This window comes from Melampsora larici-populina, assembly GCF_000204055.1.
Source record: "Melampsora larici-populina 98AG31 unplaced genomic scaffold MELLAscaffold_27, whole genome shotgun sequence".
NCBI classification, from domain to species: Eukaryota; Fungi; Basidiomycota; class Pucciniomycetes; order Pucciniales; family Melampsoraceae; genus Melampsora; species Melampsora laricis-populina.
The window spans coordinates 730,877-755,348 of NW_006768791.1; the positions used below are offsets into that span (position 1 = coordinate 730,877).

General features: G+C 42.2%; 5 protein-coding genes across 5 annotated transcripts; 4 read left to right on the forward strand and 1 right to left on the reverse strand.

Annotated features, from left to right (window-relative positions):
• Positions 1–569: 569 nt before the first annotated feature.
• On the forward strand, positions 570–1,995 carry MELLADRAFT_108155 (uncharacterized protein; the record flags this gene model as incomplete). The annotated part of the gene is made up of 3 exons (XM_007411823.1): positions 570–837; positions 921–1,143; positions 1,212–1,995. 3 exons carry the CDS (start codon positions 570–572, stop codon positions 1,993–1,995), a joined length of 1,275 nt encoding a protein of 424 aa, XP_007411885.1.
• A 5,291-nt stretch (positions 1,996–7,286) lies between these two features.
• MELLADRAFT_64624 (uncharacterized protein) lies at positions 7,287–8,389 on the forward strand (the record flags this gene model as incomplete). The annotated part of the gene is made up of 3 exons (XM_007411824.1): positions 7,287–7,383; positions 7,501–7,555; positions 7,633–8,389. 3 exons carry the CDS (start codon positions 7,287–7,289, stop codon positions 8,387–8,389), a joined length of 909 nt encoding a protein of 302 aa, XP_007411886.1.
• Positions 8,390–9,772: 1,383 nt separating this feature from the next.
• Positions 9,773–12,427, forward strand: MELLADRAFT_64625 (uncharacterized protein; the record flags this gene model as incomplete). Its single annotated transcript, XM_007411825.1, has 6 exons — positions 9,773–9,845; positions 9,951–10,195; positions 10,255–11,089; positions 11,280–11,573; positions 11,807–12,161; positions 12,244–12,427. The coding sequence occupies 6 exons, from the start codon at positions 9,773–9,775 to the stop codon at positions 12,425–12,427; spliced, it is 1,986 nt and encodes a 661-aa protein (XP_007411887.1).
• Positions 12,428–19,206: 6,779 nt separating this feature from the next.
• MELLADRAFT_88546 (uncharacterized protein) lies at positions 19,207–19,440 on the forward strand (the record flags this gene model as incomplete). The annotated part of the gene is made up of 1 exon (XM_007411826.1): positions 19,207–19,440. The coding sequence occupies one exon, from the start codon at positions 19,207–19,209 to the stop codon at positions 19,438–19,440; it is 234 nt and encodes a 77-aa protein (XP_007411888.1).
• Positions 19,441–21,901: 2,461 nt separating this feature from the next.
• Positions 21,902–23,847, reverse strand: MELLADRAFT_88547 (uncharacterized protein; the record flags this gene model as incomplete). The annotated part of the gene is made up of 7 exons (XM_007411866.1): positions 21,902–21,932; positions 22,011–22,358; positions 22,506–22,642; positions 22,701–22,991; positions 23,113–23,243; positions 23,520–23,564; positions 23,607–23,847. 7 exons carry the CDS (start codon positions 23,845–23,847, stop codon positions 21,902–21,904), a joined length of 1,224 nt encoding a protein of 407 aa, XP_007411928.1.
• Between the last annotated feature and the right edge of the window lie 625 nt (positions 23,848–24,472).

A 24,472-nucleotide genomic window follows, 5' to 3' on the forward strand; every position in this document is an offset into this window, starting at 1 on the left:
GATCGTTTCATCTATTCTTCAAATTTATATCTATTGGTCTTTGACAGACTTCAAGGGTGAAATGTCATCATCTTATAAAATGTGTAGTCTGTGCTACTTTTCCTCCCAGATACATACGCCGGGCGTGAATTACTCTCGCAGTAGAACACTTTGCCTGATATAGCAAGGTCAAGACATCACCTCATTGCTGATGGCCATACCATCAGTTTTGCTATAGCGACCCTCCTTATGAATTGAGGTTGAGCTCGCTTCTCGTGCGGTCTTATGTTGAGGTTGACATATGACTTTTGTAAGCTTTCATCACACTGCGTTCAAAGTCATCGAAAGACCTGCTTACTTTTGAATCCGAGGTCCATTTGTTGCTTTCTCGGTGAAGCTCATATGCAAATGAATTTTATCGCTTTTTGTGACAACTTTCCCCCACTGGTACGCGTATACATCAAGAAGTGGTTTCCATCCAGAGTCAAGCTGACCCATAATCCCCTCATCAACAATTTCAACATTCACCAACAATCAATCCATCCGTTCTCATTTTCTTTTCCAAAACAAAATCTCTAAAATCACACAAAATGCTGATCAAAACCTTATTACAGTTCGCCTTACTACTCAAGCTCGAGGTATCGGCACATTCTTTCATCTTTGCCATCGATGGTGCTAATGGTATCCGATCTCCTGCGTTCGGCTCTCGTTTTACTCTACGTGGTTCATTACATCAAAACACTGGTATCATCAAAGACGAAGAAATCTCATCACGTCAGGTTGGTCCATGTGGAAAGATCTTTGGTTCAGAGCATATGCCTCCTTTTAACATTGATCTTGATCATGAACTTAACTTAGGTATGTCATCAAGAACTTGAAATTTTCTCCTTTTTTCAAAACCATTTGAGTTTGCTAATCAAACTTCAACCCTTTTTTCATAGCTGAAGTAAGTGGGATCCCTTCCGCTTCTGATGACGGTGAATTGGTAATGTCTATGTATGTTCATAATCGTGATGGTGCTGGACCATTCAAATGTGAATATTCACCAGATGCCAGTCTTAAATCATTTGAGCCTATGAATATCACACAACAAGTTGAAGGTGTTAGAGGGATCAATGAAGCTGCCAAAACTTATGTGTATCCTCTCAGAGCTGCATTCTTCTCGTAAGCCCAATCTCTTTTTTACTTCTTGAGTCTGAGGATTTTTACTGATTATTTTTTTCTTCAAATAGTAATTCTACTTGCACAGGTGGAAAGAGTGGTGATGTATGCGTGATGCGTTGTAGGAACGAGATAGGATTTGGTTCGTGTGCAGCTGTTAAGTTAAGTCCTTCTAGTCACTTGGTGCCCGCTCCCTTGAACTTCTCATCTTCCACAGCCGATCCAAACAATGACACCATGTCTGGTCTCAATGCTACCAATGCCAACAGCACTTCTGAACTAAACACTACCACCGCCTCTGACCTCAACAATATTACCCGATCTGATCTCAACGATACTCTTAACTCCTCGTCAAATATGACTCAAGACGGAATGAATTCGAGCCAAACTCTAGAGACTAACTCCTCTGATTTCAATTTTTTGAATGAATCTCTTCCATTTGGAAACCTACTTGTTCAGAATAGCACGGACCAACCTATTGAACCGAAAAAAGTAGAACTGCAAAATCAAGATCAATTACTGACAGCAATGGAAGCCATCAATCAAAAACTAAAGGATATTGAAGAAGGATTAAATGTAAGTCAAATCATGAAGACGACTTCGACAAATTCAACACTTCCAAATGAATCTCTCCCAGAAACTTTAACTGTTAATAATCAAACAGAAACACCTACTGAACCGATTGAAGTACAAAAAGTTGAATTACAAAATCCAGATCAATTATTAACGGCTATGGAAGCAATTAATAAAAAAGAACAAAAACCTCAAGAAGAAAAAGAAATCAAAAGAACTTTTTTGAGGAAAAGATCATTGCCTAGACTTCTCAGACAGAGGAAAAGCGGTTTGGATTATTAAGTTTGAATACGGTGTAAAGTCAACAGAAATCTTGAAAATCTGTCTATGAAGCACATTGTAGACCTTGAAGAGCCTTTTGGCTTCATATAATCTTTCCTTGTTAATCTTGAAGACTTTTCTTTTGACTATCTCAACTGTACATATCTCTTTGATCACATTGAAATTTGCCTTTCTTTCAATTGACCATTAACTACAGTCAAACCAGAAAAGCTTGTCACAAATTCCCCGCCAAATTGCTCGAGTTTTGCGGGCAAAATCGGTCAAGCTTTTCCGATTTGACTGTACCATCTTTTCCAATGAGTATGATTTGAAATTTGAGAGACTATGTATATCAATGTGCTGCAGTCATTTAGAAAACCTTGTCCCACCTCCCCCGCCGATCGCTCAAGTTCTCCCACTCGCTGCGCTCGAAGCGCGCGAGAGTCAGCGAGGGACTTCGTTGAGATTAGCTCGAAGCGTGCGTCAGTCAGCGAGGGACTTCGTTGAGCTTAAATCTGACTTGAAGGTCATCAGCAGCTTACTCAAATCAGATTTTACCTCTTTGGTCATCGAATTTACAATCAAATTCTTATTGACCAGCTTCTTGATCGATTTCATTTTGTTGCTTTCATCTTTTTCATTCTCCGATCCCAGTCATCCAAGCTTTAAAGCAACTCACCATGTCTTCTCAATCTACCACCTCTCCCCCGGATCAAACCAAATCGACAAAGAAAATCAATCGACCCTTGGCCTGTTGTTCGGCTTGTCGCTTGAAACGTACTCGATGCGATCGAGTTGAGTATATGTGCTTCGACAGTTGACAACCTGGTTTTATTTAATTGACACTTGACTTATCTTCGCCACGACTGTTTTCACAGGCCATACCATGTGCAGCTTGTGAAAAGCGTAAGAGTGAATGTAACTACAATGGCGCAAGGCATCCGTCGATGTGCGTTAGAGCATCTCCAATCGTTGGATTAACGGGGCGGATTAGTTAAATATTTAACTAAACCCGACCCGAAATTCACAGCCGTGAATCTTTAGGCCGGGGTTAGTTAAATATTCTTTAAAAAATCTTCAAGCGGCGTCAAATTTACTCCCAGCTAACCCCGGCGTTAACTAACTCCACGACCCTTGATTTAACCCCGTCTCACCCTATCAAACCCTGCACCCACCTCACCAACACCCACACCACTCCACATCACTCTCACCACGCCTCATCACACACCTCATCAAACCTTCTCTTGATGGATGGATCCACTCCGAGTACTACACGAGCAGCCAGGACTCGATCACCCAACTGGACCGTTTTAGAAGACGAGCAATTGGCAATTTCGTGGGTCACTGTCAGCGAGAACACGATTCAATCAAATAATCAGTCTGGTGCGATATTCTATGGAAAGGTGGCTGAGCATTACAACGAAGCAGCCAAGAACCACAACTGGATCGAGCGGACAGATAAACAGGTCCAGAACCAGTGAGTTTATATGACTCACCTTTGACTTTGTGACCTTGAACTGATTGGATCTTTAGTTGGAAACCTCTGAACACCGCTACGTTGAAATTCTCCGCCATCTACTGGCCAATTGTCCGGAACCCTCCTAGCGGATCCGCTCCCAGCGACTTCATGGGTATAGCTAAGAAGGAGTACTTTAATCAAACTAAGGAGGTGTTTGAAGATGAGGTGGCGTGGCAGGTGTTGCATCGACATCCTAAATGGGCTCAACCCATCGATCCGCTCAAGAAATCCTCAGTCAACACTTCAGTCTCATCCTCCATCAGCTCGCCTATCATTTCTACACGTTCATCACCACCACCACCTTCTTCCGACCCGTTTGAACGTCCTATTGGCCAAAAAAAAGCCAAACGACAACGCCAAGAGGCTGACTTAGATACAGAGAGGACTGAAGAGCTCAAGCGAGCTTCAGACATTCAGGAACGAAAGCTTGCGGTGCTAGAACAAGGACACAAGCTCGCTGATCGTGCTCTTCAAATCGATGCTGAGGCTAAGAGAAGTCACGCTTATTACGAGGATATGAAAGTGTTAACAACTTCTCCCGACTTATGTCCAGATGAAGAGTCCAAAGCTGTTTTAAAGTTGATGAAAAGTAGATTGTTGAAGAAGTACTCAAATGATGAAGAGGGTCAAGCTGATGATTAGATTAGTAGTTTAAACTTAACCTCAATAGTTTTTATTAGTTGTATCCGATTTAGTGGATCTCATCTCATCTCATGTTTTACACTTTTATTTTTTTTGTTCACTCGATTTTTTTTGTTCTATCGATTTGGCTGCTCAATACTATAGCTGAAATACAAGTCATTTTCATGTATGCTTTTAACAACTTGGCATCTAACAACTTGGCATGTGAGAGAATATGAAAATAAGAAAGATACACAATCCATCTTCATGAGATATGTGAAATCGAGACAAACTACATGATAACAAGTTAGTAAAACTTGTAGGAAGTGATGAGTTCCTAATCATTACGACCAGAGCCCCGTTTCATCCACATCGCCGTCTTGAGATCATTCATCAAGCGTAAGTGTCGATCACGATCTCGTAGTTGTGACATGGTAACATAGTACTCAGCAAGCGTATAAGATAACTGTGGATCGACTCGATTTGGATGGATTCTAAGGCCGTGTTTTGTCCGATAGTCTATGGTGACTTGATCAAGTTCACCACGATCCTCTACAACCATGTTGTGGAGGATGATGCAACATAAGATCACCTCAGTCATTTCCTTGAGACTCCAAAGCCGACATGGTTGAGTTAAGATATGCCATCTCGCTTGAAGCACACCAAAAGCGCGCTCGATATCTTTCCTCAGCGCTTCCTGCAGCTTGCAGAAATGTCGACTCGCTTCATCCAAAGGTTTTTGAATGGATTTGATGAGGACGGGCCAGGGAGGATAGATCCCGTCTGCTAGATAGTATCCACGAGTGTAATGGTTCCCATTCACCTCAAAATGGACTTGATCTTCAGAACCTGGAGGGTAGAATCAGTCAGATCTATCCTACATAATGTAATGCGAAAAACCTACCATTGATGAATGAATCAAACAACGGACTCTTCTGTAAGACATTAATATCATTTAGAGCTCCTGGTGTCCCAAAGAAGGCATGCCAGATACGTAGGTTTTTTGAAGCAACAGCCTCCAGTATAACTGAGGTTCCTTTTTCTTTCCCCTCGTACTGACCAGCCCACGCTTGAGGGCAGTTCTTCCAAAGCCAGTGCATGCCATCTATACTCCCTTTACATCCTGGGAAGCCTCTCATTTCATTTTCCTTCAGTATTACTTCCAGCTCTTCAGAGTTTGGAGGTCGTAGATATTCTTTTCCATAAATCTCGATGATATCGTGTACAAAATGTTTTAAACATTCTACTGCAGTACTTTCTCCAATTTTCAAGTAATCATCTAAACCATCAGCAGCAGTTCCATACGCCAACTGTCTCAGTGCAGCGGTGATCTTCTGGGTTGTTGAAAGTCCTAGTTGCAGACAGCAATCCTATATGAAATGTAGATATTAAATTAGATTGAAGAAACTTTTGGAAGATTTAGATTTGGATAAACTTACACGACGTTGTATCCAGTATATGCTGTGTCCTTGCAGGTCAGTAGCCAGTCTCTGAAATAGTTCTGGACTCATCCGGAACCGTCTTTCAAATAAATGGCGTGGATACAACGGCGATTTGACAAAGTAATCCTCTTGAAGAAGTTTATCGGCAGCAATTCGATCGCGTTGAATCCGTGCACGTGTGTTCTGATGGCTGGGTGTAGATGGATTGTTGATGAGATCCATGATCAACTGATCATAATCTTCATCTTTGAGTTCTTCATCAATTGATTTCAAGTGTTGTTCTAAAACAGACGATGCGTCCATTGAGAAGATGATTTGAGTTTGGGCTTCAAAAAGAATTGTGTAGCCTCAAACTAAAGCCAACGGTTGTGGGCACAGTCTGTATATTTGGATTAACTAGGATTAACTCCATCCTTACAGACAACGACTGTGGGAACTGGCTTTAGTTTAGTTGACCCTGACTAAAGATCTCTAAGTTTACCCACGCTAAAGCCAAATTTGACGCCAACGATTGGAGATGCTCTTACTTTCTTCCAATCTTTTGAACCTATCATTGTCAATACTTTTTACTGATACCAAATGTACCTTGCTTTAGACTGGCCACACGCTGTGCTACAGACCGTGAGAGACAAGATCAGTATGTTCGAGAATTTGAAATTTGAGAGACTTTTTAATTCCATGTCTTCTCTCATTTTGCTGATCATCATTCGATGCCAGGAACTGAGGCAGAGAATGTCCGGGACCAATGGGCACTTGACCCGGACCACCGAGTGAAAGTATATAGGAGTTTTGGTCCCAGAGTTGATGAGATTGAGCCTGAATAAAAATATCAATGTGCTGCAGTCATTTTAGAAAAACTTGTCCCACCTCCCCCGCCAATCGCTCAAGTTCTGCGGGCAAAATTGTTTGAGCTTCTCTAGATCGACTATACGCAGATATAGTATCGTAATTGTGCTATTGTCTTGTCGAAGGGATGTGTTGATAAGTTCGTTTTTCTTGAACGCCCCCAAGAATTCAATATGGTCTGCGCTGGTCCCCGTGCACCAGCTTTTTGCGCAACTTGCGTATATGAAAAAGTGGAGACTCGAGGCTGATGAAGTTTCAATAATTCCTCAGCTTCCAATAAATGTATATGTATCATTTAGCGACCTCCACTCGTATTTTGAACTCGTATCGCACAAAGTTTCACAACTCTTTCTGAAGTTAACTGCACTTTCGTCTTGATGGGGCTTTGATCTGCGCCAAAAAGAACATTCTATGTTTTGGTGACATTTGAATCATGCATGTATCTGCAATAGAGATCATACATACATTGCATGCATACCCCTTCAATAGATTCTGGAACGGGTTTGGCGCGCGGACGTGGCCGCGCAGAGAGGGCTTGTTCAAGCTAAGGTTTGGAGGGACTCTGAAGGATTACAATTTGATACAATCAATATTCGTAATACAGGTACAGGAGGGTACAGGATGTCAAATTAAAGAGAAGATTGTTTGATAAGTTGATGATGTTTAAAGGGAAGCAAATCACATTTGATGATCAGGAGTATGATTGATGATAGTTATATCTGACTTGAAGGTCATCAGCGGCTTACTTAAATCAGATTTTACCTCTTTGGTCATCGAATTTACAATCAAATTCTTATTGACCAGCTTCTTGATCGATTTCATTTCATTGCTTTCATCTTTTTCATTCTCCGATCTCAGTCATCCAAGCTTTAAAGCAACTCACCATGTCTTCTCAATCTACCACCTCTCCCCCGGATCAAACCAAATCGACAAAGAAAATCAATCGACCCTTGGCCAGTTGTTCGGCTTGTCGCTTGAAACGTACTCGATGCGATCGAGTTGAGTATATGTGCTTCGACAGTTGACAACCTGGTTTTGTTTAATTGACAATTGACTTATCTTCGCCACGACTGTTTTCACAGACCATACCATGTGCAGCTTGTGAAAAGCGTAAGAGTGAATGTAACTACGATGGCGCAAGGCATCCGTCGATGTGCGTTACTTTCTTCCAATCTTTTGAACCTATCATTGTCATTACTTTCTACTGATACCAAATGTACCTTGCTTTAGACTGGCCACACGCCGTGCTACAGACCGCGAGAGACAAGATCAGTATGTTCGAGAATTGGAGCAGAGAATCCGTGTACTTGAACAGGCCAAATCGCCCTCACCCTGTCCTGTTACCGAATCAACCACTCGGCCTGTTTCGATTGACTTTGGTATCGATGATCTCACCCATAACTTAAGTCAAATCACTTTGGGACCTCGTTTACGGGCTCCCAAGCCGCAATATCATTTGCAAACCGAAATAGAGACACTCATCGCCTCCTCTAAGAATCGCCCCGCTGTCTTTTTCGCCCAAACTTCTTTCAATATGAGCTTAATCCCCAACGGACCGCCTACGACAATCGAAAGCTTGCGAGAAAGTTTACCGTCACCTGAAGAGCTCGCCGAATTGGCGGGGTACTTTTTTGCTTACCTGAATTCCGCATTTCCTTGTATCGAATCGTCAAGTTGGCCTGATGCGGTACTCCTTTGCTATGATCTTCACGATGTCAATCGAATTTCACCCGAAGACATTCATCGCTTTGCAGCAGTCCTCGCCGTGGCGGCTCATGGACTCCTGCACAAAGCTAGCGTAAACAGCGATGCATGGCTCACCCCACATCACCAACAACAGACGGCTCGGGCCCATCGTTGGTTTCATCTTGCTCTCGGTGCGCTACAACTCGAAGAAGGCGCCATTTTCACCCGTCCTACCGTTTGGGGCATCCGCGCCATGGCTCTCTTAGCTAATGCACAATTCTCGTACGAAAAGGTTTCATGACTCATCTCGATACATTTGGATATCTTACCATAAATCAAACCATCTCATTTATATGTTCTGTTCGGTGACGCGACCTTTTTGGAATCTGTTGAAGACCTCAAGATCTCGATCATGGATTATTCTTTTGGAGTCTAACTACCAACTTGGCTGCAACGATTGGCTTGTTCAATGAGCCTCCAGGATTTGATGCTAAAGAAGTTACAGCTGTAGAGTTGGAGTCAAGGCGCCAGATGGCTTGGGCTATTTGGGCACTAAATTGGTGAGACATTTCTTGTTAATTGAAGGAATGCGAACATATACAAACATCATGAAACTGTTTCAGGGCCGGAGAAGCAGTCGTTGGTCAGATACGACAGCCAGTTGATTGTGAGCGCTGTCTTCATCAGGGTTTTTTCCCTCTCTCACTTGCATCTGACTTCATTTTGGTTACAGTCACCATTCATACGGTGAAGCTACCGGGGACTGTGGATTGTGTCCTTGATCCAAATGATGGCTGGCCAGTGGACCCACTCCTAGGTGAGAGATCATCAGATCACTGTTAAAATAATATAATACGCCACTTGTTGATTGTGAGTTGTCAAGTTGATCAATTTAGCAATGCGTCGAGCATGCGCGCTATGTGATCGAGCTTTGTACGAAACCACATCAAAACTCCTGACGGGTCGATCGGCCACTTATGAAGAGTGGGTCAATTTCTACATTTCTCGCCTTTTGTAATCAATTTCGTTTGCCTCTACCTCAATGGCAGTGTGCTGCCTTCATATCCTTAAAACTCGGAAACATTTCTCATCCGGTCCTCATTCAGCCAAACATATCCATTGATCTGTCCTCTTCCAATCAAGATCGTGACATGGATAGAGGCTCTGGATGCACTTGTCATTTGAAACCCCTAAGCGCCTTCCTGGCCAAAGAGCTAATCCTACATTGACCTTGCCTCTATTTGTGTTAATGTTGAGCCAGGTTGTTAAAAGTGGAGCGCAGGATCCTGGACATCGAGGAGTCTCTACCTGATCGATTGGGGCTCGTGATAAGTCCTGATAGACTTTCAGTTCGGCCAAAACTTACCCTCGATCCATCCAGCGCGGTTATGTGCTACGTAAGCAATCATCAATTGTCGCGTCACTCCGTTTGAGAGCTGATAAGATCTTCTACAGTCGATCTGGCAACGTTTGTCTGTGGTCAGACTTCGTGTTCATCGACCCTTCTTGTTTCCAAAAGAGGGTGTCCCTGAATCACAACAAAGACGTCATATACATGGTCAGTTTTCATCTTTTGTCCATCCATGTCCTGACGACCTGTTGACAATAGCTTAATACCCTTGAAACAGCTTTAGAATCCATATGTCGAAGGCATTTACTAATTTGCAGTCATCTCCCACACATAATGATGATGCACCCTCTGGTAATCTATGCTTATATCAACACTGCCCTATCGTGTGGAATTGCACTCTTGTCTTGTGAGTATAGTTCCAATTAACAAGCAAACCGGGCATTACTCAACACATTCAATCTTATCTGGTTCTCATCTTCCACCTTCATTAATCAATGATATGAAGTCCCAGACATACTCGATACATCTTTCTTCGTATCAGAATTGCAGAAACTCCTTGAGATATTTGCGACTGCTCAAAAGACTGTGTCCTCAAGTCTGGCATCCAGCGCCTCCACAGTAATTTCCTACTTGATAGAGCGAGCTCGACACAAGGATCCTCAGGCTCCACCGCCTCTCAAGCGAGCCACTGGAACTTTCCAGGCGACACCGCGCTCGAGTCCCCATTCTACTCACGCCGAAGATCTTAGACATAAGGTGCGAGTCTTCTCGATTGCGTTTTTTGGGGGATGCAAGCTGATTATTTTTGCCACCAGTCTCCACTCACTTCGAACTCGGGATCGGATGAAGGACCTCTGTCCCATTCAAGAGTACACTCTCTTGAGCAATATCAGCGCCCGATCAGACACTTCCCAGCCCTTGAACAAACTTCGGAACAAATGACCGTTCAGAATGATCACATCCCGGATGCAGCATCTGGGCCTGTCTCTGCTCATGCGTACTCGATTGGAGGAAGTTCCGATCCCCCGATCATCGATATCAATGCGATGGCTCATTTACCCTTTACCTTCAGATCACCTTCACCGTTTCCGACCATGAATACCTCCATTAATCAGCCATCTGGCTCAGGGCCTTCATTCCCAGAAGAAAACATGGAGGATCAAAGTATCCCATTAAATTTATTCGATCCACAATTTCTAGCACTCTTCGGACTCACTTCTACTCGAAGTCATCAAGCAGGCACACCGCAAGATAATAGCACGCACCCTCCTCCGAGACTGGAGAGTCAAGCCTCGTATACTAACTCGACTGAAGCAACCAATTATGAATCACATGAGATAAGAGATCGAATACAAAGTTTAGAAGGATCGAGTGGAGGAAATTCAGTAAATGCGATTAGTCCTCCGATGAACTCAGATCCTACGACATCTTTTACTTCACCTCCTACTCAAGTCGGAATCAATCCGAACTCAAAGGAATCATTCAATCATGAATCACACAGAAACAGAGATCAAATACAAAGCCCCAAAGGATCTAGTGGAGGAAATTCTGGAAGTATGACCAGTCCTCCGATGAATTCAGGTCCTATGACACCTTTTACTTCACCTCCTAATCGAGTTGGAATCGAGGATGGAAGGCTAGGAGTTGGAGGTGAAGAACTTTTTTGGAATTATATCAGAGGAGAAAAGTAAGAGCAGTGGTAGATGTGTTTAGGTGGATTGCATGGATAAAATTCGAGTTTTCTTTTTTTATGTGTATGTATTGCTTGGTTATCTGAGGTTTGATGATCTTGCCAATACACCCTTGTAGTAGTAATATGGACAGATACTTTAGTAGCTAGAAACACCAAAGGAATCAATATTATCTGTTCAATGTGTTTTAACGATCCATCCATCCCCTTCTCAATGGAACCACAATCTCGAAGAAAAATCTCTAGACTCCAAAGACGGATCCGTGTTTGATTCACAATCATATTCGCAATCCAGTCAGGCAAGTCGTAGTATTGCGTCCACAAGGAAGAGTATACTTATCAAGTGTGCTACTGCATCCAACGATCTCAAACCATCAGATATCCTCATCGACCGATTTCAGGTCTGCAAGTCCGTTTGTGATCCTTTGTTAACATTCTTCAAAGGTCAGCTCCGAATTTGTCGACTTTTTTTTCAGAACCCGGCGTGAGGAAGCCTGACATCATTACGCTGATACGTAGGTGTCAATCGGGTGGAACAAGAGACTTCAAACGAGCTTCACCGTTCCGTTTGGGAAATGCTGTCCATGACGTCCTACCGCTGAGAAGTAGCCAGTTTTCGGACGAAGGCGGTCTATAGGACATCTTATACGGTGTCCGAGAAAATACTCGAATCATAGCTGAGGAGCACGATGCAATGGCAAAGATCGTCCATTCCTCAATCGTTCTACACCTCCAAAAACTCAAAACCGAGGTGCGACTTCACATTTGTAACATCATAGAAGACACGGGGGAATTGCCAAGTTTGGTCGCTAGCGAGCGAGAGTCGTCCACTCGACTCATCACATCCTTGACTCGTTCCATTGCGTTCGCTACACACAGCCCTTTGAACCTTGAAGGCCGACAAGACCTATGGCTTTGCAATCAACTTGTAGTCGAACATCTTCGAAAAGAAGTTCAAGAAGGGAACATGCTGCAGAAAAGGAAATTGATCATGCAAACCAATAGCGCTCAGTTCGAAGAAGGTTTAGTTCGGTTCGTTGATGCCACTTCATGAGAACCTGTTCAAATCTTGAGATGCTACATTTTACTCATTGCGCCCTTGTCCTTCTTGTAGTGCTATCCGAAGTATCTGGGCTGTTTTCCACGATAATCGTAAATCGGGTGAAGTGTACAACCGTTGGGTGACTTCCGCTAATTTGATCGATGTCATCTCACCTACCACCCAATGGGAAGCATTCAGCTCTCGCGAGGACTGTTTGCTTGACCCTGATACACCTCTTCGAAACCCCAAAAGATAAATTATCCTGGGATGGGAGATCCTTGTACGATTCCGATTCATCAAGGAATACTTTACCATAAAAAGAGGTAGGACTTCCGATCTCAATATCTTCCTAGTCTCTTCCTATAAATGTTTGCGTTATATGAAGTTATTTTTGATTTTCGATTACCTACATACAGATATACAAGGCCTTACGCTGAAGGCTATTTTGTCATAACACCAGCTGGCTATATGCATGAATTCAAATCATCTGACATAAAAAAAGTTCAACACCACAATTATCTATTTTCTTACTCGAATGTACTTTAGGAGCTCCAACTTACTCTCAATCACGACCACAATTTAATTTGATTCTTGGAAAAAAAAATCAATCGAGAGCTTATGCATTTCGTGCTAAGAATCATGAGGAATTAATGATTTGGTGGAATGCTTTAAAATAATTATGTAAAGTATATTTGATCAGTTCTATTCCTCAAGCGAGAGGTGTAGATGTTCAGGCCGCGGTACGAGTAGTAGGTTCGTAAGATGATTGATAATCTAGTGCAAGTTCAAAATAAACAAATCAAGTTTTCTGACCTACGATGTTTTTTACAGGTTATGGAGCCGAAGAGGAGGAGGAAGAATTGTTTGAAAGTGAAGAAGAATTTCACAATCGAATGGAGGGTGTGGAGATAGTGCGGCTGGAAGCTCGCAGAGGTAGTTCTCAAGGGGATGAGACTTTACTAATGGCAACGAGAGATTTAGCTCGACACTATCCGGGGTAATAAAATCGCCTTTCCCTTATATCTTTTAATACGAACTGATACCTTTGGCATCGCAGTCTAGCGCGATCTCAGACATACCAAATTACCATACAAGCCTCGACCCCAGAAGTGAAGCCTGGCCTGCTGGTGTAAGTCACACTTTGGTTCTCTCAATGGGCCTAGTGCTGAACAAGCCCTTATCTTTTCAGAAGGAAGATGGCGCCTTGGAAGAAAATGGAATCCTGGCAAACGTCACATAGAAAACACGATTGATGGAAACCATTGGTCATCACATATAACCTTCAAATTTGAAGTATATGCGATGGTTTCAATCGTCATCCATCATTGCTGACCAGGTTGGACTAGAACCTTTGGTCGCGATGCTCTCACTCAACTGACATGAGTGAGAGCAGTTAACCCCAAAAAACCTCCCGACGCGATTGAGTTTTGGATATCAAGTCAAGGCATGGGCATGTCTTCGAACATGCCTTGACTGGTAACACGTTCGATGAATGGTGGACCCAGGTACAGAAGTTGCAATCCTCCTCACGGTGTAGCCCAGGTGTGAGCAAGTGCAGGCGCTAAGTTCAACACCTGCATCACACAGACAAACAATACCAAAATGTGAGCCATCAATTATGATTGAGGGTGCTCTCCTCTGTGAGTTTTGAAGGTGACACGCACGTCATACACAGGCCAGGGGGGCAGACTAGCACCATTTAAACGGTGCTAGTCTACCCCATGTACGCTGGCTAGCACAAAATCCACATTCACCCTTGGCTACAACTGAACTATGTAAAAATAAGTGAATGAGCAGAGATTGCCAACATCATAGTGATAATTGTTTAGAAAGTGAATGATTTAGAAAGTCAAGATCAGTGAAATTATTGAGTGATTTATGGGTGACAAATCAACTGTAAAACACCAAAGTAATAATTGTTAAGTGAATTATTTAGAAAGTGAAGATCAGTGGAATCAAAGAGTGATTTACTGGTGACACATGTCCTGCAACCTCTGTAACCCTAAACATGAATATTAAAACAAATAAGAATCCATGTCATGAAGAACGCAAGCAGGAAAAGTACATAGGTGTCACTCTTTGGTCCTGGGTAGGTTTACCTCAAGAAAAGTATGTATTTTCCACAGACCCATGTTAATTGTGAACAAAATTGCAAGACTTGACAGAATATGATCAACACACAGACCGAACCGCAGGGAAAAACGGCCTACGGTGCGGTGCGGTACGGTCTGGAGACCGTAGGCTGCAGTACGACCTGCTACGGTCAAACCGTACCGTAGTCTGGTATTTGCCAGGTAATTAGGGGGGGTTTCCGTACCGCTGTCTCCGTATTCCGGAGGTATCACCACCGTAGTTCGGAGTGCAGTACGGTCACTCCGGTATTTGTATACACCCTCAAGTTTTGCTAAGTTTGATGGTAAAGTCCAAGGAGTAGTTGTCCAAGCCAATAAACAAGTATTTGGATCCTCCAATAATGGAAACAAAACTGTGACTGCTGGATCATTCACATCATGATAATCACTTCCGGCTTCAAAATTTGAAAGTGGTGTAGTACAAGAAGTCGAATAAGGCATTACCCTACTTGCTCTATAAACTTGACCTTTTGTTCAAAGTTGTTTAAATACCCACCACATACTTTCCATAAAATCCACATTTAACATTTTATAATCATTATCAAAATCGATCCATCTCCCCATTCTTTCAATTGTTGATCTCCATTCTGATGAATATCTCATCACGATCGATCTACATTCTGCATTATAAGCTTTGATTCTGATCTTCATCACATCATCTTTTGATTTGATTTGGATTTTCTTGTCAATTTCATGTTCCACTGGTAATCCATGACAATCCCAACAAAATCGACGTTCAACATAATGACCATCAAGAAGAGCAAATCTAGTCACAATATCCTATTATGAGAAAAAAATGTTTGAGTTTAGTTAAATGATCGATCAGAAAAGAGAATGAAAGATTTTAGAAAAACCAACTTTGACAATACCCATCAAAAGATGACCATAATGAGGTAAACCAGTAGCAAAAGGAGGACCATCATAACGGTTCCATCAAGTACGATGTCCTTTTTTATTTTCTTTATGTCTTGTTTTTCCAAATCAATATTTTTTGTCTTTTCTCGTTTTTTTGAGCATAGTCGTCCGTAGCCTACGGTGGCTACGGTTCGGTCCGCTACGGGCTGACCGTACCGTAGTGATGGGTTTGAGCTAGTAGTATTATTGACTACACTACGGTTACGGTGAGGTTTAGAAATTAAACCTCATCGTACCGTCGCCGAGGCCGTAGTGCACTTCACTACGGGCCGGTTTGTGTGTTGATATGATTTTGAGATTATTGAAAAGCCCAAAAAACCCCACACCACCATCCAAGTTGATCTTTGGTTTGGGTCCATCCACAGGTCCACCCCAAATTAATGGCAAGATTTATTTGTTGGTTTGAGTGGCAGGTGATCAATAATGGTGACATAAATGGTCAGATAAGGAAAAAGATAACAAGTTCATGATTTTGTGACCACAAGATTGGGTGTGTAAATGAGTGTCCCAGCAAATCATCTGTTACTGATGTTACTGATATCAAATTGATAGAGTAAGTAAACTTGTTGGTTTCAAGTGTTTACCCCAGCCTTCAAGATGAGATGAGTGGTCAAATAAGGCACCATATAACTTGTAATGTAAAGGGTTTTTGGTAATGAGAACCACACTGGCGGGTACACATATGGGTAACATTATCACACTGATGATCTGTGACCAAAGATGAACCATAGTGCAAGTTTGTTGGTTCCAAAGAGCTGTCCTTGCTTGGAGAATGAATGGTCAAACAAGGACAAAGACAACTTGTTCATAATGTTAACCAAACTTGTGGGTGGGTCTGTCACATTGTCATCATAGAACAATAACCTTCTTGGTTTCAAGAGTTTTCCCGGCCTTGATACAGAAATTGTCAGAGGAGGACAAAGATAAGTTGACAAATAAAGTGAACTTGTTGAAGGTTTTTTGTAAAGTGTAGCGACTATAGGGTCAAACAGTCACTCTATTCACAGGGGCAAAAACAGATGCTCACATAGGTGTGAGCGTTGAAATTTTTGTGTTTTCTTCAATGTTTGTTCAATTTTACTTCCCATTTCTTTCCCATTTCTTTCCTATTTCTTTCTGCTTGTCAACTGATTTTGGGATCAACAGGAACTGAGCAGACAAACTAAGCCTTCCTCAGGCGTTATTCCTGAGCAAAGAAGTCTGAGGAAGGGCTGATCCATCTGCTCAGCTGATCCTGAGCGGCATTCCCTGGTTCAGTAGGTTCCAAGGGACACCACTAATGATTAGATTAAGGGCTGAGCTGAACTGAGTATTCCCTTAGCTAAGTCTCTGCAGCATCTCTTGGACGGATCACAGAGGGCCAGGCTTGCCTCAAGCTTCATGGCTCCGGAATGAAGCCTGAGGCCCATCTGCTCAGTTCAACTGAGCTGCTCAGCTATTCCTCAGTGACATTCCTGAGATCAGAAGGATCCAGAGGATTTTACTGCTCATTGGCTTAGGGGCTGCTCAGCTAGTCCTGAGGGGAATTCTTGGGATCAGAGGGATCCAAAGGATGTCACTGAGTGTTGGCTGAGGGGCTGCTCAGTTGATCTCAGCCCCTCAGTGTGAACAGCTTTATCCAGGGAAAATCACTGAGGATTAGTTGCACAAATGGGATGGCTATTTTATCAGGCTTCATTCTTTAGCAAAGAAGTCTGAGGGAAGTCTGGGCCATCAGCGATTCAGCCAAGGGATGCTACTGAGTATTTGCTGAGCAGCTCAAAAGGGACACCTGTGTTCAGGCTTCTTCACTAAGAAATGAAGCCTGAGGAAGGTATAGTTCATGTGCTCATTTTCATTTTGAACAAATTGCTGAGTATGCAGTGACTCATGAGCTGATCCCAAGTACTCATCTGGACTCAGCTATTGCTCATCCAAGATGAAAATGGGCCTTCTCAAGAAATGTCAAGCAAAATATAAGCAACACAGGCTGATCACCTGAACACAACCAAAATTGCAAATTGAATAAATCTGAAAGAAAATGAATCTTTTTTGGAGAATTCAAAAAAGTCTACAATGCTCACATGTATGTGAGCATCAATTTTGGCCCCTGTGATTGGGACACATTGTCATTGAAAAAAAGCAATGTAATGTTTTTGAGGCTCACAACAAGTTTGAGCTTGGGGAAACTAGACTACCCAATATTATAATTGTCCAAGGTCATGGTGGACATGAGGCCATCCATGAACTTGGACAATGAATGCATCCCAAAATCAGCACTAAGAAGAAGTGAGACTGGATCCTTTCATAATCTTGTCATCAATCAAGATGATTTTAGAGATACATCAGGTGTAAACTGAGATGATTTGGTACATTACATCCTGATGTTGTGTGACTCATCCACATCACATAATTACACAGTGTCCACCAAAAATGCGCCCGACGTCCGGTGAGCTCGCTCTGACGCAGATGTCCAACATTCGTGCAGTTTTTGTGCGCGGGTATTTGGAAACTGAGCTTCTCAGTACCAACACCACTCAGGGTAGGTCAGCATCAACTCATACTCATGATTTCAACCGCTCAAGCCTGAAGCCTGAGCTATTGAATTTAACATGATGAAGATCCATGAACCAAGTAAAACACTGTCCTCAACGATTGCGTTGGGTAAGGCCGGGTTGTATTACTCTTTACCCCTAAATGTGGGCCTTTGTAATGTGATTATGTACCTAATCGCATGATGAAATAACTTGAATTACACACATATGTACTTACATTTGATTCTTAAAGAAGACGATCAATTCCTTTCAGAAAATGAACATTTAAGAGAACTGCTGGGGATAGCTAATGATATGAATCTACAAGCTGGACAATCCAATCCGTCTAGACCATCACAGGATGCTCATACTGCTAAACTGAATAGTGTAGTAGAAGAAGAGGAAGAAGAAGCAGGTGAAGTGATGGATGAGAGTCTTGATGGGGATCAATGGTTAGGAGGAAATTCATGATGGAAAGTAAACGAATTTTCATCTTGAGATACCTGTCAAAATCAAACTTTTTGTCAGTGTTTGTATCTGCGTGTCCCTGCTCAGCGCACGGACCCCGAGCTCAGCTCGAGATTTTGCATTTTTCCAACATTTCTGAGAACGACTGTACTAAAGATGCTGAAATTCCAATTAAAGTGGAAGATAATAAGGATCCAATTGAATCCTTATCTAGTATAGATCAATCTCAAATCAATCATCGACAACCAATGGAGCTAACTTAACAAAGTCCCTGTCATCTGCCAGACTTCAGAAGCAAGTTTGTCTAGAACTTGCTTCCGAAGTCTGGCAGATGACAGGGACTTTGTTAAGTTAGCAATGGAAGATAATTTAGAAAGTAATTCCATCATCATTTCAGAAGGATCCAATTCAACAGTAGAAGTGAATCTGATCTGATCAAAGAATCTCAACACCTTTGACATTGATACAAGCAATTGAAATCTTCAACTGTCCCTCCTATGCTAACACCAGAAGAAGAAGAAAATTGTTTATTCAAATTGGCTAATGTATTGGCTACCGCATTTGAAATGTTTCAAGGTGCTCCAATCAAGGCGATTCAAAATATGGAAGCTGTTTGGGGTGTTAAAGATACTAAAAAGATTCTGACTTCTCAATGTAATGCACTTGAGATGGCCATTGTTAGTGAAGCTAAAAAGTTCATCTGAAGTCCTGCTTGCGAACGAGTGATTGGTAATCATCTCTTTCTCTTTCTCTCAACCCTCATCTTCTTTTATTAATTCAAATATGTTTCTTTACATTTCACGGAAGCAATTTGGACTGTAAAGATTACTTATACTTCAACGGCTATCTTTGATATTGTCTCTGATCGATACAAACTTTGACCGGTTTCACTTTACAATCCAAGAGATGCACCTTTACTCAATCATTATTGTTTAGGAGTTCCACGTAATAGAGCTGCTCTAGGTTATTTGAATTATGGTATTCTTATCATCTCATATGTATCCACAATGGAAACTAGAGCATTGAATCGAATGAATGGATATGAGATTTGGTTTAATATCTTTACCTTGGGAGTCACATTAGATAAGACTGGATCAATCTTAGAACATGGTTGGTGTGTATTTATAGCAAATCTTTGGAATGGATTTGATGTTGCCTTCATCTTGGGTTATTTGATTTATTTATCTTTAAGAAGTTCTGGTTTATTTTATTTATCTCATTGTGATGTGAAATCTTATTAGTCAATTGAACAGTCTCATCAAGTTTTATCTTGTTTAGCTATCTTTGTGTTTCCTAGACTAGCTTTCATTACACTTTTGGATGATCTTTTGATTTTATCTTTTAGATCGATGATGAGTCATTTTGTGTTTTTAATGTTATTAGGAGCTTGGTGTTTTCTTGGCTTTTTATATTCACTTTATATGCTTCAAGTTAGTTTAACTGAAGCCGGTGAAATGGAAAAATATTCAATCGATCAAATCGCTAAACGGATGGTTTACATTTTCTTTGGATTAGATGCTACTGGCATCACGAATCACGATTGCTCACGAGTTACCCAAATTCATATCTTCATATATGTTTCAAAAATACATATATGGTTTCTCGGAAGAAGAATGGTGATCCAAAAGTTTGAGAGACACCACTCAGGAAAGAGGCTTTCCAGTTTCCGAATGACTTCAGACCCCTTGTTTGGGGTTCAAATTTTCTTTGAAGGCGAAGAAAGGCCCTGCATACTGTGCAAGTAGTTATGAGCACCTCAGCCCGCGCCCGCGCTGCGCGTTCTGACCGGTAGTCTTAGGTCATGAGACACAAAGGTTTTACCGGCCTTGTGTGGCTCAATTTCATCTGCGCAGCGCGGGCGTGTTCTTTTGGAAAGCACAAAAATTACACACTTCTGATGAAATTCCAAGCTCACCGGACGTCGGGCGCGTTTTTGGTGGACACTGTGTTACCAGTTGACATGATAAAGAGAGTCTTTTCATCATACATTTAATTCATATGGGCAAGAGTAAGTATTCACCCACTATCCACCAAGAGGGCTGTTTGGGAAAGTTAGGCAAGCGCTGAGAGATTGAAAAGAATATATATGGACCCAAATAAGTTCAGTCATGACATATATGTACACTGGGAGAAGATAGTTCCACTAAATATCAGATACACATGTATGTGGTATTGCCCCTGATTACCACACTACGGGCATGGGAGTCTATAAGGATTGGATTATCAGGAGCCAGCCACTTGAATGCAATGCAACCTTGTTTTATGAGAGGTGACCGTTCTTTGTTTTTACTGTAAGTGAATATCAAATGTTCCAGCACTCTCCTCTCCCACCTGTAAAAATAGTGCAAGATCAGGATTAGAGTGAGGGGTGGGTAAGCATGTGTCTGGAAAATGGGCAGTGAATTTCATAGCCATCATACCTGTGACTGACACTGACTGTATGATGGCTTGACTGACTGAGGTGGATATGGGCATGCATCCATGCAGAATGGTTTTTTTTGGCCATGAGTTTGTTGAAAGTACCTTGTGCTTTAACAGGGGTCTCAACTTAATTGGGTGCTTGGTGATCCCTGCCATTTACCATCCACCCTTGCCTGTCAACCTTGACATGGTTTATGTTCAAGGGCTGAGGAAATCATGCTACTCTGCATTGGCAATCAGATAGTTATTGCAGTGGGGTAGTCTGTGGGCCTAAGATGCAGATGTACACCCATGCAAACTGTTCAAGTACCAACAACTACAACTACATTGTGCTGATATTTTTGTAGTATACACAATCACAATTATCAGCAAAAAAAGAGATAACAGACACAAGAAGGCAAAAAAAATAGGAAGGCAAATATGTACAGTCATGGAAACAATTCAAAACCAAAAGGAACACTAGCAAATAGTAAAAACATTCTAGTAAAAACATAACAACATTCTAAAAAATTCATGAGAAATGACAAGGTAACCAAAACAGACACCATCAATCAATGTCAAATGATAATAACCCATCCACACTATAGAAAGGTGGTGGCTGAGTCAACCCTACGTCATTGCATAGACTATCACATATGTGGGTGGACGTGAATAGCTGCAATCCACTTGTTGAGGGGTTTGGAGAAACCAAGGACACCTATCAAAGGATCCCAATGCAATTCAAATAAGTCAAGGCTAATTCAAGAAATGGGTTCATAATGGTTAAATTACACATTGTCCATTATGGTCAGTGAATATACCGTTTGATCCATGGAAACCACAGATAAGCGCCAGTTGTTGATGATATTCAAATGTCCAGTGATTGAAGCAGTGCAACAGACAACCCAGAAAGGTGTTTGCACAATGCTTGGGGCAAAACTCACAATCAAAGGTGATTTACTCTGGGCTCTTTTCAAGTGATTCACATGATTGAACCAATCATTGGACTTTTGCGCCAAAAGTGACACCATGCTGGACTTACGGTGACATTGTGCTGATTGATCTCACCGACTTCAGGCCATTCCTCAAGCCACTTCTTCATTAGCTGGTGTCCAGCTTCTTCCACAAAGGCCCAGTAACAGTAGGCTGTGACCTCAATGAACCAATGGGGTGCACCAAAAAATTCCATCCAGTGTGTCATTTGAGTTCCACGCTTGGTACCAATCCAGGAGGGTTGAAAGGGTAACATCATTGCCTGGCAATTCTTGTAATGGTGGAAGGACAGTTGTTTTTTTGAGTTGGTTATCTAAGATGGGCAGGAAGGGTTTTACTTCTAGAGCAATCTGTCAGAAGGATGTGATCTTAGATCATCTGAAGTTTGCAAATGGGACATATTTTGACAGACACTCACATCTTCTTGGTCGGCAAGTAAACTTGGGTCAAGTTGGGAAATTGGGGTGGAGGGGAGGTTTGCTGAAGATGATGACGGCTTTGGTGATATTGTCTTCTTGGAGGTATTGGAGCTGCATTTGTAGTCCAAGTTGTCAAGAAGACAGATGGGATCCAGAGAGGACCCATACCAATTGGGTGAAGAGTTGCCTTTGGGGGTAATGTTGCCAATAAGTTAGTCTTCATCAAGATTTTTGATGACTGGCTCGGTTGTGATTTCAACTGCCTTTGAGATAGTTGGCACCTTTGGTTTGCCCAACCCCAGCCTTCTAACACATCCTGGAGCTCCTGCGTGAGTGCGGACCGTTGGCTGGGGACACACAACACAAGGTTTTGTTGTGTTTTAATGAATGTATGTTTGAGGGTGACCACCAGAAGATCACGCTACAATACAGAGATCAGCAGACACACTATAAGTAGTTGATTGCTTTGAAGCACATATTGGAAACCTGCGTACCCAATTTTGTATCTCTTTGTCCCAGACAAGGATACAGTCATCCCACTTGGGCCCAACAGCATCTTTGGCCTGGCGCAGCAGGGATGGTCAGTCGCCCAAAGCGGCCACAGGCCAGGTGTGAAAGGAATGTGTTGGTCCTGGAAAGATTATATGAGTAAGTCAGAAAAACCACTAAGATAACTGGAAGATGCTTACTTCTTTGGTTACCAGGTGGAGGCTGATCACTGTGCCTTCATTGGTAGGAGGTTTTGCTCTCTTGAGAGCTTTGACCTGGGCCTGTTGAGCTCTTTCAATTGCCAGAAAGACATCATCTGGGAGAGTGCTTCCGACTTGATGCAGACTCTGAGAGCATTGAGGTATGACCCGCGGCTGTTTAGCAGTTGGTAAGTCAGCAGGGGAAGTCATACGGTTGTAGGAGGGTGGCTGGTTTGGAGTGTCAGGCTGATTGGTACTTAGTACATTTTGGGGTGGTTCAGCTGTTGGAATCTTTAGTCAATGGACATCCCCTGGTGGTGCATAAGCATGGCAGCACTAGGGAGAAAACAAAACAAAAGTAAATGGGGTTGATTTTCCCAGAGTCAACTGTGATTCAATCAAAATAACTCACTGATTTGCGATAGAGTAGTTTACAACCAACATGTCTCCACTTTTTATGTTTAGCTGTGGTTTTGCCTTGGTTTGCACGAGCACATTTGATGGCATGAGGCCCACTTTTGTCTGCTGTAGTTGAAGTTGCCGCTTTCTGGTGCTTGCTTGTTCAGGGAGGCACAACCACTCCCTGTAAATTGACTGGTGGTCCATGGGCGGAGGCGTTGAATGGAATTGGGTACAATTGGCCGGCATTGATCAATACAATCTTGTGATTGAGTTAATTGAGTTTGAAGGATCTAAAGTAATGTTTGGGAACTGTTTGGCACTGGTGTGCCAATTGAAGACAACAGAGATCAGTGATGCCATTGGTACTGAAGAAGAAATGTAGAACAAAAAGATTCAAAGAGTTATGATGATCTTTACCTTCACTTTGATGTAATCCTTGCCGCCAGGAGAATATACCAACGACTTATTGTTTGAAGGGGGGCAGTTTGGACAGGAAAGACCAACCATTCCATTGATGTCTGGTTTGGGCAGATTGGGGTGTGACGGTAGTCCGTGGTATTTTTTTCCTATATAAGGTTGGCTGGTAATCTTGTAAGGTTGCAGTGGGTAATTTTGAGGTGAGTGGTGTTGAGGACCAACCAGGTGCCTTTCCGATGTGGTGGTGACATTGAGCTGGGAATGGGATGGCAGTTGATTTAAGTTTAGCTGGGATACAGGCGGAGAAAAATTTTTGGTGTTTCATCATGGTGAAAAAATTTGAGCTGAGAATGTTATGAAGAAAAAGGAAAGTCAACACACATCATTGCTGAGGATCTATGGCTGGAGAGAAGTGGAAATTTTTGGGTAGGCGAGGCAGCAAAGCACAGTGCGCAGCAAATATCTGCAAGGGAAAGCGGATAGAGGGCTATGCATATACCTGGTGATGTCTATAACAGATGCTGTATTCTCACATGAGAATTCTTGTGTGAGAATTCTCACAAAAAATCCCAAAGTCCAATGTCAAACCTGGACACTGGAATTTGGTTCAATTGGGTTTGAAACTAATCAATTCCTGTGGTGTAAACCAAGCCATCATTTTTTTCTAGTGAGATCTCATTTCCAATTAAAGCCTTATTTAGATTGAGCATCATTAAAGCTCAATTACACCACAACACTCAATATGTTCAGAACCCAATTGTGCAAAATTGTGAAATAACTTAACGCGGATTTAATATCGACGCACTTGAGCAGAGTTGACACCTGGACAGACAGGTGAGATTATGAGCTCAATGACTCGAATGACTTGTAAAGAAAAAGATGGGCGGAGGAATCTCGATGCCTTACCTGGACAGACAGGTGAGATTATGAGCTCAATGACTCGAATGACTTGT